Source organism: Rattus rattus, chromosome 15 (assembly GCF_011064425.1).
Source record: "Rattus rattus isolate New Zealand chromosome 15, Rrattus_CSIRO_v1, whole genome shotgun sequence".
In the NCBI taxonomy this organism is placed as follows: domain Eukaryota; kingdom Metazoa; phylum Chordata; class Mammalia; order Rodentia; family Muridae; genus Rattus; species Rattus rattus.
Genome location: NC_046168.1, coordinates 60,583,846 through 60,598,389, shown reverse-complemented (window position 1 = coordinate 60,598,389; position 14,544 = coordinate 60,583,846). Strand labels below are relative to the sequence as shown.

The 14,544-nt window shown below is 38.5% G+C and overlaps 1 protein-coding gene across 1 annotated transcript in view; it reads right to left on the bottom strand.

Moving 5' to 3' along the window:
* Positions 1-14,544, bottom strand: part of Dcc (DCC netrin 1 receptor) — a 1,074,495-nt gene that overhangs the window by 73,419 nt on the left and 986,532 nt on the right. Inside the window, exon 22 of the mRNA XM_032886223.1 lies at positions 4,395-4,460. Within this exon, the coding sequence (XP_032742114.1) occupies positions 4,395-4,460 (66 nt within the window). The remainder of the gene's footprint in view (positions 1-4,394; positions 4,461-14,544) is intronic.

Sequence of the window (14,544 nt, the reverse complement as noted above, 5' to 3'; positions counted from 1 at the left end):
AGGGCTCATGTCAAATCACATATTTACCATAATTCTGCTAGCAAAGTAGAAGAGGAAAGAGATTAGGTTTTTCTTTCACCATCCATGTGTCTTGGGGTTTTCAGTTTGCTGCAGTGAGTCAGAGTCCTAATTTGCGTGTCTGGTCGTTAGTCTAGATATACTGCACGCACGTCATTAGTCTCATTCACTTAGCTTAATATTTCCAATACATCATGAACTGAAAGAAAAAGCTGAGGAGGATAATGCCAGCAATTGATATGAACTGGCTGGAAACCGCTGGACATCATTCTCTGGTTTGCCTTCACGAACTTCCTCTGTGAGGTAATGTTTGCCAGGTCAAATTTAAATTATAATTTTATTCTTACTAGGAATCTTAAAAAATAAGCATGTACTGGAATACATTTCAAACCACTGTCCTATTCTTCAGCTGAAGACTGACTCCTGTGAACAGGAAAGTTTATTGATTGGCACACTCATGTTAGAGTTAGTTTGGTGCTTCTTTTTAACAAAAAATTATTTTATTTTGAAAGACAACTTGAAGCACTTATGCAAAACTTTTAAGCTGGATGCACACTGGGGAGTGACATATTTTAGAAGTGAAAATACAAGCAGCTTAGGGTAATTTTGAGTAATTTCTCATTGCATATGCATATACATTAAGAAGCATAAACACATTGTAACAGAAATCTCTAGCAAAGGATTTACTTATGTCAGACTTTTAGGATATTGTGAAAAAAATTACAATTTTACTGTTAAATCTAACACTATTAAAGACTGTGTCCTTCAGGTCATGTAGCTTCAGAGAGAACACAATTTTGCCTGTGGTTAACATTGACTCCATCATGAACTACATCCTCTGCACAGCAATACTGAAAGATAGGAGAGGATCATCACTCTTTTCTGGTGTTGGCTACTTCAAAATATATAACTTGTGGTCATAAATAAAATGGGGGAATGAATTCCTACTCAAACAACTTCATAAAATTGATAAATTAAAATCAGTAATTTAGGATTACTCTAAAATTTGCTAGTATGTTTAAATGTAACAGAACGTCAAAAGGATGTATGTATGTGTGTGTGTGTGTGTGTGTGTGTGTGTGTGTGTGTGTGTATGACTCTTTTAGGTCAGAGAACCAGCCCTGGGCATCATTTCTCCTCCTGTACTTGTAGTCCAGGGATCTAACTTAGGTCCTAAATATTTGGGTCAAGCACCTTAAAATACCGAGGCATCTTGCTGGCTCTTTAGAATGATTCTAATGGGAGATTTTGATTCCTTAAGTGGATTCTAGAATGAGATTTCTCTATCATATATGATATGTGGTAGATGACATATGACACATGGTATATGACATCATATGTCATGTGATATGTGATGTCTAATGTCTAATGATCAATGATGCATTATGGATGATATATGATATATCATATATGATGTATGATGTATTATATATGTTGTATGATATATGGTTTATTATATCTGATATATATTTGATATATAATACATATCAATTAAAGCAATCTTAAAAATTTCTGTGTATCCATGAATTATTTTCACCATCCTTCCTTGGTAGTTTAATCAACCTGGATTCTTCATCTTGCTTTTTTGTTCCTGAAGTAATATAATGTTATACCTGAATCCATAGTTTATTACTAGAACCCTACACTCAGAGGAGTCTTAGTAGCATTTTGCCCTTTACAATACTATTTATTTGTATTTTATGTATGCATATTTGTACTTTATGTATGTATGTGTACAACATGTGTGTAGTGCCCAAGGAGGCTATGAGATGGTATATAGAATTCTATGGAAATGGAGCTACAAACAATTGTGAATTATCACGTGTAATGTGGAATTAACTTTGAGTCTTTACGAGAACGGCAAGTGTTCTTCTCCACTTGGCCATTTCTCTAGATCATTAGTAACATTTCTGGACTGATTTTAAGTATAAAGAGTGTGACTGGTGTACTGTTAATGTTTAAGATAATCTTAACATGGGATTAAGTTAATGAAACTAGCAACCTTTGATAGGCAAAATGATCATTACCCAAGTTTATTGCACAGGGGAAGCCACTTGTCTGGATTCAGGCCCAATACTTGCCTTTCACATTGTTCTGTGAGTTCCAGCCTTATAATTATGAGAGACTTCCAGAGCTGGGCATTGATTTTTATCAAGCATTGCAGAAGTGTGGGAGAGAACATGTGAGAAAGAACAGGACAATATGGACCCCCTGGAGAAAGCATCCTGTATTAAACCTTAGATTTGACGTGAACATATATATGTTTAGGATGTTCTCTCATGTCTGAAGATCCTGACACCCTAAGCTAATGCGTATGTTGAAAACTAATAGTGCCTTTGGTGAGATTCAACTATGAGGATTTTAGGTGTGCCTATGTACAGTAGGTAGAATTTTCATGAACTGAATCTGTGTCCTCATAAGAGAAGCCTAGAGAATGTCAGGTACCATTTCTACCAAGGAGGACACAGAATATGCTATATGTGAAATAGAGAATAAGGTCTCATCATACATACAACCTACTGAGGCCTTAACCTTGAACTATCTCCCCAATCTTTAGAAGAACTATGAGCAACGAATTCCTGTAGTTTACACAGTACCCAATATATTCTATGATAATAACAGGAATGGCTGGGAAATGTAAATGAAAGTAAATGGATTTGTCTATGTTTAAGCAAAGGGCATTATTAGCAGAGGAAGTTATGTGTGAGATTGAAAATTATTAAGGGACTATACCACTTGGAGAAGTTTATGCATTTGTTTTTACTGTACAATAGCATACACTAGCAAGTCATCACTTAATTTAACTATATATTTTAATTTCACAACCAGCAAACAAATTAAATAGCAAATTTGGTCTCCCATCTCTATCATGTAATAGGAAAATACACAAATGGAAATGTATCTGTTCATTAATCAAATCCCTCATGCAAATCTACTAAGGTGGCTAAACGATTTCATTAGTTATAAAACAAAATACTGCATAGCAGTGAAGAAAAATGAGGGAGAAGTATCCTAAGCACATGGACAAATCTTAACCAATTTGAAAATAAAGACAAATTGTAGCATGATCCAGAGGATTTAGAGAGTAATTGGTGTTTTTTCATTAATGCGTAAAATAATGCTATTTCTTTACACAGCCATGTGTAGGGAACATCAAATTGAAGAGTCCATCAGAGAACTAGCAAGCAAGTAATGATGCAGATACACCCAGGAGACCTCAACTGTGGGATGGAAGGGAAGCATCTTAGAGTTTGCTACCTTGTGATATATAATAACAGCTGTTATGATATCTCAAATATCTGATTTGTTCTCAGTAAGTTAGACCAAACAAGAACAGCGTGTTTTCCAAAGATAAGCATGGTCCTCTAGTTACACTTAATTTATCCTCTCAAAGACGCTGCTTCAACAAACGGAGAGACGCTTGTGGAGTGAGACTTTCACTCCACTCCCTAGTCATTACCTGGGATATCCTCCATGTGCTCACCCTAAAAGCCCATAGTCATATGGAGAAAGAAGCTTTACTAGAGGAAGCAAGGAAGGTGTCTAATCTTGAGCCTATGAAGGACAACTAAAAATCAAGTCTTAGAGAAAATGAACTTTTTGAGTGAAAAGTCCAAGCAACTTTATCAAACGTAGTTGACTCTTAGTCATCATCTCTCTCCCCAATAAAAATGGTTATTGTGAACATTGGAAATACACTACCACATTTCGAAATCTATGTATTTAATAAAACTTGTGTTGGTTAGCTTTCTATCAAGCAGACACAAATTAGGATCATCTTAGAAGAGGAAACCTCAATTGAGAAAATTCCTTCACTAGGCTGGACTGAAGTCAAGTCTGTGGATGATTTTCTTGATTAATGATTGATGTCCCAGCCCACTGCGGGTGGAGCTTTTCCTGGACAAATTGTCGTGGACTGTATAAGAAAGCAGGCAAAGCAGTCCACAGTAAGAAACTTTTCTCCGTGGTCTCTGCTTTCATTTCTGACTCCAGGTTCCTTCCTAAAGCTACTACCATGAAATTCTCCCATGATGGACCCTAAGCTGTAAACTGAAATAAAATCTTTCCTCTCCAAATTGTTTTGGTCAATATTTTTCAGCATATTAGGAAGCAAGCTAGGAAAGCCCTGTATCATTTATAAATTTCCCAGTGCTGGAACTTTTCTAATTATTTTCCCATGCATCTGTCACCTCTAATTGTCATCATTTTCTGATAGAATGTGTGAAGTTTGCTAATAATATCATTTCTCTATAACCGCAGTGAAACCCTAAGTACACAGTTCTTGCCCTTGTCAATAAAAAATTTGTTTTGGATACTGTAGAATTAACCATGTAATTAGTATATCTAATCCAATAGAACTCAATTTATATACTTACCGTTGAGAGTGCTTCTATCAATCAAGTTAGTATCAACTGGCCAATAACCTCCATCTCCATGACGACCTGTGTAGATCGGCACATTAGAATGTTAGTGCATATAGCCCAGGGAACTACTGACAAACCAAATGAAAAGACACAGAAAATAATTTTAAATGTACACTATAGAGAAGAATTATTTAGGCTGCTTCTATGCATTTCATTTTTCCAATGTGTAAGAAAAATCTGTCATACTTAATCCAGTTAAAATCAACTTCTTTCTGTGAAGCAATCTCTTTTCTCTTCTCTGTCTCTGTCTCTGTCTCTGTCTCTGTCTCTGTCTCTGTCTGTCTCTCTCTCTCTCTCTCTCTCTCTCTCTCTCTCTCTCTCTCTCTCTCTCTCTCTCTCTCTCTCTCCCCTCACAGGGATAACAAAGTATCCAGAAACAAGCACAAAGTACATTTTCTCTTAGAGACATAATCTTTCAGAACAAAGATTATGTAAGTCATGGCTCCTAGGTCCAGTCAGCTTTTATTGTCTCCTGCTTGTCACAGATATTTAGCAAGTCCCCACTGACATCTCCCCAGGTGAAGACCTGTTTCATTTGAAATTGGGCTATGAGTACTTGCTGGTAATGTTATCTGCCAAGTAAGGCACTGGAGAATAAAAACCAACTATACAGAGAACAAAGAATATCATCAAAGTCCCCAGACATATAATCTACATATATGTTGCTATCACACAGAGAAAGAGAGAAGGGACCTTCATAATAGCACTATTGAGACCTATTTCTCCCATAGGTATTAAGTGAATGTGAACAAAAGGTTTAAAAGAATCAAGTCACAAATTGATTGAAAATACTTATATGACGATAAAGAGTTAACTAAGGACGCTGTATAACAGATGATCTTTTAGTCTATACATAAACGTAGAGAACTGTAATGATGGCTTTGATCTTTGGAAAATCTAGGTGGACCACTCATAGAAATACATTAAAGATTTGACTTTACATGCAAACATGTCCCAGAATATAGCATTTGTTTCTCAAGTGTTTCCATTTAGGACAGTGTTAAGTGGCTGGCCAGGAAGTCGGTGGTTTTCTTTGGTTCCATTAGTAGATTTCATGTTTCCTTCTCTTTCTGACTTACAAGTCAGCCTTCTGGCATTTCTGTGCATACCCCAAATTCTTCTCACTAGTTTTCCCCAAGCATATCATTATTTTATTTTCAAAAAGATCTGTGGAGAAGCAAGTTAGTATTCTGTTCACTGATTCTCTGAGCTCAATTTTTAAAATTATTTGGATATCAATTCTCAGCTACAGTTAGCATGGACACCAGGCTTCCAATAAGCAAGAACAGATTAATTCAATCACAGCGAATCATGCTTTTCACCTAAAATGGGATATTTAAACTCTGCTGGGTCTTGACTGTGAATGTGAACAGAAGTAGAGACTAGGGTGAAGTTTCTTTATGTATGTGTTAGGGAAGTTGGGGGGCTATGCTTGTGTGGTAGGCTAAAACTACATCACTGGACAGTCCTACCCCTTCCCTACATATATGGCTTATGTAACCAACACATCTAAAGTTTTAAGGAACTCAGAGAAGCTTTGCCAATAGCACACTGTGTGATCAATGTGGAAAGAAACGAAGTGAAACAGAGGTTCTATATGAATATTAAGAATACTTTTGCAGCAACTGAAAGAAGCTAGATGGCAAAGCAGTCAGCCAAAAAACATTCTAGCAACCTAATCACCTAGGCTAGTAGGGCAATAAATGACTCCTGTAGGGAGTGATCCTATACTGGCTAGAAATTAGGTAGATGGCCTGGGGAGGATTTTCCTTTTCCTTCAGTCTCCTGACAAATGTTTTTTTAATGAAGTTTCTAACTCTTTGCTAGTTTGTGGGAGGTCTAAAAACAAACCCACAAGCATGTCCATGTATTACCCAGCCAGGAAGCTGTGGGCTCTGGAACCCTTCGGATTTAACATTGAGAATACAGTAAGAAGAAAATACCTTTGTTATCGTATAGGCCAGACCCTTAAACAGGACACAGGGACCATGGAAGTGCTTCTAAAAAGCATGTGGCTGACAACTTGTGCATTTTATCCACAAAGTCTCATAGGTCGACACGGTCAGCTTTTGTTGTTTTTGACTAGATTGATACCACAAAATAAAATTAAGTGATTTAATGAAACTGACAGACAGAAAGCACCTTTTAAGAAATGAGATCTAATCAATGAGGAAGACTGGGTTTATGGTAATTTATAGATTGCACTTCATCCGGAAAACACAAAACTCATTTCCGGGATATTGATGATGACTCTAAGGTAACTGGATCTGAAGACAAGGTGTAATATTTTGCGATTTCCCTTCTCTGAAAGATTCTTTTTAAACTCCAAGGAGGCTTTTCTGATGGTTAAGTCATAAATAACTACTACTAATATTGATAGCAAGGACAATAAATATGCCTGCACCACTGTTCAGCCAGTGCCAAGATGTTACCAACTGAGAAAATGCTAGAGAGCTAAGGGAAATGGTAGTAAGGACTTCTGTTGCTGGGCAGGCCAACACATGTTTAAGGACTTACTGCTGTGGAACGATATTTAATGTTTTCAGTTAGCTTGGTTAATTTTGTAAGCATTGACTTACAGAAATAGAGGAGTGATTGGAATTTTGAGCATGGTTGAAGTGAAAGACAGTCAATGTAAATATTCAAACTATTGCCCTCTCCCAAAGGTCTCAGTTTCATTAAAGGAGAATTAAATGGTTATAACTTATTCAACATTTATTGAATGCTTGCTACACAAAAGGCATAGCCCTTGATTCTCAGGCAAGGGGGAGTATATAAAAAGTTTCATTAACATCGTGTCCAGTGATGACAGCTAGCATTGGTTCATTATATCTAAAGCTTAAATAATCCTATTCATGGTTTGTAATTCACTCTGGGTTTATTGATTTAAGCACAACTTAATCCATCTATTTCAATACAACACTGTCAAATTTTCCTAAAAATGTTTCTCATTTATCTAGTATTATTGAAAAAGAAATATCTGTGTAAATAATTTGATATTTTTGCAGTCTTGCTTTGGAATCTTAATAATTGAAAATTTAGAATCCTCAAATTATTTTGATGTACTATACTACATCTTCAATGTTGGAAGTTTGTGAGTCTTTCAGAGTGAATTTGAAAACAAGCTCAAGTGTCCGTGACCTCTCTGTCATTTACTCCCAAGACTGAAGTTGAGAAAGGCAGACATAATATGTCTGCCTTTGGGGAGTATGCAAATTCGTTTGTCCTTGATGCTGATCCCAGAGCTTTCAATCCTGGAGGAGAGACTCCTGTCAATGAAGATGCTTCTCAATGAATCACTAAATAATGTGTATTTGAATTTATTGTATCTTTTCAGTTTTTCATTATGATTTTATTCTCAGAGACTTGAAATATTGTTTATTTTTACTGTGGTATAGCCTTTGTATGTGCATGGGTGCATGCCTCTCTCTCTCTCTCTCTCTCTCTCTCTCTCTCTCTCTCTCGGTGTGTGTGTGTGTGTGTGTGTGTGTGTGTGTGTGTGTGTGTTTAGCCACTTTTAGCACCTAGAGGAGATGGTGTGTTGTTTTGGTGCTCAGAGTCTCCTCCACCCTCGGACTTTTGTGGTTGTTCCCAGGTTCGGGAAGGAGAGTGGGACATTAATGTGCAGAGGACAGATAGGAAGTTGGATGTGGTAGCTGTAATCTCATCTTGAATCCATCTTCCCTGAATGGGCACGCAGAAGGTCTACCCCCATCCATCCCCAGAGAAATACATATGGACCATAATCTAAATCAAATGGGCAGATGGGTCTTCTGACAAATATTTACTGCACAGCCTCCCAAGAATGCAGAGCACGGAGTTATCATCCTGATCTTAGAATTGGTTTTCTGAGAATAATTCTGGGAGGTAATGACGAAAATTGCATCGATTTTATGTCTTGTACACCAGTGGATAAAGAAGATCCATTAATGCCACCCGAATACAATTTTACTGCCCAACACACAGATCACATTGAGATATATTTAAAACAGATGATTTGTCTTAGGCGAGATATGTGTGCGAGAGATCAATTTATCATGCAGGTGATAATACCACTGACTTTGAGCAAAGATATCAGGGCATCGAAAACCAGGAAACAGAACAATAACTAACACCCAAGAGTGCTCAAACACATATTAATAGAAAGAAGTTGCTCATTCTTTCCAAAGGTCCAATTCACTGTGTTTGAATAAACATAAAAAAAATCATCGAGTGAAGGAAAACATAAGAGCTTTAGAGGCAGCTTTCAGCACATGTGAGGTTTGAGGTTGGGTAAACCTCTGATGCGTTCCCTTCTGCAAAAGCTTTAGTTGCGTGTACCTCCAGTGTACACTCAGAGTAATGGTTTGCAAAGTAGGGAGGGTCTGATAAATGACTGAGTTGCCTAGAATGAGAAGAACACTGTGAATATCCCTCCCTGTCTGTTTCGTTTTTGGTTCTTTTTTTCGAAGCTGGGGACCGAACCCAGGGCCTTGCGCTTCCTAGGCAAGCGCTCTACCACTGAGCTAAATTCCCAACCCCCCTCCCTGTCTGTTTTAATCCTAAAAGATCATCTTTTTCTATTCTAATTTTGGACTGTGCACCATTCACTGTGAGCGGGATTGACTCTTTGCAAAGAAGACAAATAAAACTGAAAGTTAGGGTTAGAATTTCATGCATAAATGTGAAGGAAAAGGAATGGGAAATTTTGTGGTATTTGCTAGTCATGCCATTTGTACCTGAGGAATTTACATGGGCCATTCATTTATCCTAAATGCTTGTTTTAGGCAGACATCTCAATTTAATTCTGAGTATTGATATCCTGAGGCAAATGCATGGTTTGACCAACACATTGGGGTATGGTTTCCTGAGAAACTGCCAAAGGTAAGAAAAAAGTTTTCAAATAATGCACTTTCCCCCTATGAGCACTAAATGAAACCAGCCCTGTCAGACTTCTCTAGACACCTAAAATAGGGAGATGTCAGACGTGAGTCATCAGAACAACTTAATGTAAACATCTGATGTCACACAGAAATAACATTATAATTCATAAGTTATAATATACTACATAACATAAATATTCTTACATGTATATATAAACATTCTATCACTTCTTAGCCTTATTCTTGACAATAAACAAAAGAAAGTGGGCAATAATTTAAAATTAACCCAAGAACCCAATCAAACGAATGTATCATTTAACCCCAGCCAAGCAGGTAATTTTCTCCTTAAAAGATACCAAGTGAACAAAAGACATAATTTCTAAATTTTGTGAACTTCGTGAGGCAATCTACATTACTGGTTCTGGCTGGAAGCTTGCTACCTGACCCTGATAACTCATATCATAACCAGCCATATTTCAAAATCCCAGCACTTCATTAGTTGTTGTAATTACTATTAACATAAATTTAAATACAACGCTGATTAACAACAGTTGTTAACAGAAGTCAACTCGTTGCTACTGGCGTGGAGTTTGCTGGTACTGTCTGAAGCTGTTTATTTCGCTGGTTCTCTCCTTATGTTCCTCTGTCTCTAGCAATCTGATATAATGGCCATCCGAAGGGTCTCAGAAATCACTTTTAGATGCATCCCTGTCTCTACCAAATTCTAAAGCATCATTCTGTTTTACAATATATAAGGGCTTTCCTGAGTGACAGAATCTTCTAAGGAGCTCATTTACCAGACACCGATACCTTGGAAAATGAGTCATAGCCCTGTGTAGTTCATAAGACAGAAACTGCTCCTGAAGTCCATAGAATGACTCTGAGAGCCTCTCCCTAGAGAGCTATACGAGATTATCCCAAACGCGGATTTGAAATGTGCTTGTGTTTCGGTAAACTCTAAGTCACCTGGAGTAGAGGCTGGGTTCCTTCTTCTCTGAGGGAAAACTGCTGAATGAAGGCATAAGAGCGGTAGACCCTGCCAGTGGGTATAAATAACGAGTCTGTTGGCGTTTCCGCCCTCATACATCTTCTCTCGCTTACCCATGCATTCAATAGAAGTTTCAGTTGTGCTGTGAAACAGTTTCCTTTGATATTCGAGCATTTACTGCTGTGCAGAAGCTCCTATGATAACAAGTCTACAGCTCAAATTAGCTTCCTGCTATTCCCTTTTAAGGCAAAGGATCCATAAACTAAGACATCATGAGAAAAAAAAATCAGTAATGGCTGGACTTGTTTCTCAGTGCTGGTAGGAAGACTTGGTTATCTCTGTTTGTCCTCATAAGTACAGAGGAGGGACAGGCACCAGTGAGAGAATGAAGCCATGGGTTAGTCTCACTTCTGTGGTTCAAACAGATCTATGTTCACAAAGGAGTTAACAAAAGGTTGATTCATCAGAAACCTTAAGACACGCATGGACTTTTCCAGTTTCCACAGTGGGGCCAGATCTTTGTAAACTAAGGAATGTTTTGGCTGGTCTAAGGGTCACAGTTAACCATGTAAAGAGTTTCTGTGATATGAGAGAGCAACCTAGAGGAGATTTCTGAAAACAAAGAAAAAAACAAAAACAAACAAACAAACAAACAAACAAAAAAAAACCAAACCATACCAAACATAAAAACAAAACAAAAAAGAAAGGAAAAGCCTGTCTGGATGTCTTGAAGACAAATGTGGCGAGATTGGTATAGTGTCGCATTTCTTAATACAAATGACAGAAAGCCAAATCCCTGCTAAGGAGGTAGGGAAGACTAATACAAAGTTTAAAGGGTGAGGAAAAGGCCACAGAAGACAGCCATGACAGAAGACTTTCAAACTTCTACCAGGGGTAGGTAATTATTGCCCTAGATTTCTTGTGAGCATGGTTTGCTCTAGAAAAATGACAGCCTAGGAGTAGAGATAGTTGCTTGAGCCTGGGCTACTCCCAGCAGCGAGGTGTGGCACATAGAGAAGTGACAGCTTTACATTAAGCAACAGTTCCAATTCAGGGCTTCTCATTCCCTGGGAACCAGGAGGTGCAGTAGTAGAAAACAGAACCATGTTTCCCCATGCCCGCCTGGCCCTGGCCCTGGGTAGGGATAATAAGTTTGAGCCAGACCCAATGTGTTCATCAAGGGTGGAGGAACACACAGAAGAGGCCCTGCAGTAGAGCGCTAAGATATGGAGGTAGAGTGGCTTAGAAAGAATGACAGAGGGCAGTGGTGAGCTAATTAAGTTAGTGCCTCCAAATCATGCTGCTGTTGTACCCAAGACTGAACTGTGGCGGAAGTCACTGAAAAAAATTGACCAACTTTTCCATATTGAATTAGACCTTGTTTAGGTTTGAATTCAGTGTCTTTGGTGTGATCTGTAGGAATCCATTAAACTTGCTCAGAGGGGATGACAGTGGACTAAGGCTTTCTTTCTAAGCTCACTATTTGTTATAGTATAGTGGTTTAGGATGTTACCTTGTCCTGCTCACCGTTTGGAAAAGGTTTTATTATATAGATAATAAAACACTAACACGTTAATGATTTTGCAGACCTAGAGTCTTGTTTAAAACACATTCAAGAACATCTTAAATGATGATGATGATGATGATGATGATGATGATGATGATAATAATAATAATAATAATAATAAAAGATGCTTTCAGAGTCATGAACCTTGTCAAAACATACAGAGACAGAGGTCAGTTAACTTTCTGTGAGCTTTGGCTAAGGAGGTCTTAGGGGCCTCCAGAAGATAAAGCTATTACCACAGTTGTTGGTTGCCTTACAGAACTGAATGAATGGATGCTATGCTGGGGAAACTGTGCATGTTGCTTTCAGGACTAGTAGAAATAGAGCTAGGACTGCCCTAAAGTGGCTCTTTACTGTGAGCTAGATCCGGGAATGCCAGAAGTTACTACTAATAGTAAGCTGTGGTTCTGGAATACTTCACGGCATCGGAAGTGCCAGGTGAGAAGTGCCAGCTTGTACAAGTGGTCATGGATACAACCAACTTTCTGATTGTACTTAAGGTTGACTTCACAGGGGGGAAATTTACATTTAATCCTGCACACTTTGACATAAGCCTGTGGCTGGGGACGTCAGAAACTCAATGAGAAAGTTGCAACTGTTATTTATCCAATGGATGTGATATGCTCATAAACTGCCCTTCTAACATGTGCGTGTGCTTCTGCTCATAGATGACTACCGTTGTCAGCCTCAACTCATAGCCACTGAGGAAACACCTGAGAACAAGGGGATGGTGCTGTGGCAAGTCTTAGAGAGCATCAGGAAAGAGGGGTGGAAAGAATGAGGAGTCAGATGAAGGGGTCGAGTGTTGTGTAGTTGTATAGCGTGGTTTTCTTTGAGATGGAAACACCCCATCCTACAGCAAAGCTACCTTAGTAGTAAACAACTTAAAACAGCTTCAGGAAGTCCCTGAAATCGATCAGATTCATAAGCTCCTCCCTTCCCAGGACTCTATAAGCAGGTTAGACTGTTTAGAATCACTCTAAGGTCTGAGTCAAGGAACCCCACCACCCAATCCTCAGCTTGAAAGTGTCAGAGAACAGTCAAACTGCCTACACGAAATGCAGACCAGCTGGGCTGCCTGGAAGAACACTGTGCAACCAGTCAGCTGCTGGCAACTCTCACGTGTGCTCCAGGTCCTCAGCTTTTGTACTATGTCCCCCATGCTGGGGTGGGCTTTGATGATGCCACTGCTTTTGAGTCATTTCTGCTCCTGTAAATACTTCTTCACTTATATTCTTGTAGGTAATTCCAGGAAAAACTCATTAGTTCACCATTTTAGACATGGAATTTCTGTACTTTTATCTGCCCTGGATATATTTTCGATGAATGTGTGTGTGTGTGTGTGTGTGTGTGTGTGTGTGTGTGTGTGTACGCGTGTGACTTCACACAGCAAAAAGTCTGCCCAGCAACAAGTACATCTACTGCTGGAAGCATTGGAGACATAAAATGGCTATTGTAGATGTATATACATTACTGCAGAGGGGACAGTTTAACTGAGTGACTGTAACCCCTTGATCATTTCCAAAAGTTAGAATAAAACCTAATTTTTAAGAAAGCTATCATAATGGGACAAGGGGATCATTAGCTACTTATGACTAGAAAAATTGTGGGATGTTTTTCAGACGGCACAGAACTTGAGGGGAGAGAGAGGCAGGGAGGGAGGGAGAGAGGGAGGGAGGAAGAGAGAGACTGAGAGACAGAGAGACAGAGAGACAGAGAGACAGAGAGATTAACTAGATAAGTTTTGAAAATTATAGAAAAAAATAGTCCTTATATATTCCATCTAAAAGTTTCCTTGGAGTTTGATTTGGGGGAGACAGAGACCCACTTAGGGAATTTTGCACACATACTATCTATTTGAGAAAGATTATGCTAATTAAGTCTGAAGAGATTTAAAGAAGCTTTTGCAGTAAGTAGGCTGAGAATAATGTTAGTTACGGATCTGTAAAACAGGCCATTTCATATATGAGTAGATTATGGCTTAGAAAGATGAATTTACTCAGGAGCACATTCTTAAGGAGCCGAGTCTGCCTAACTCTGTGTATGGTTTTTCCATGGTGCATTAATAAATCCAAGAACAGATGAGGAGTGGGGAAATGAACTAGATCGCACTCAAGAGCTAATCCTGTGGCTGTAGGAGCATTTAGGAATCTGAGATATTAGATACATCACCTATATTGTTAATAGTACATATCTAACAAGGTGGGCTTTGCGAGAAAAAAAAATAATGTTTGCAATCATACACAGCACTGCAGAAAGTGATGCTGTCATCTAGAAGGGCCATAACAGAGCCCAGCACTGTAGTGCACAACTGTCGTCCCAGTATAGGAAAATGTGAGGCATGAGCAGTATGAGTCTTAGACAAGTTTTGATTATTCTGTGTCCCAGAGGAAAATACAAACTTAATCAGACAAAACCAATGATAACTTGACATTAGGAGAGGAAAGAAATAACCTATGAAGATAGAGGACCTGAGTGACACTAATGCTGCTTCTCTACCTCAGATAATCTTTTCTTCCTCTTGTCCTCCTACTCTCAAGCAAGATATGCTCAGTGCGACTGACCAAACGTGAGTGGGGTTTATACAGCTGTGGAGCCAAGAAGCATGCAGATGGTCAGTGGCTAGTATAGTGGGTCTTTGAGGTGTTGAAAAGAAGGAACAATTTAGAAAAGCTACCATAAGAG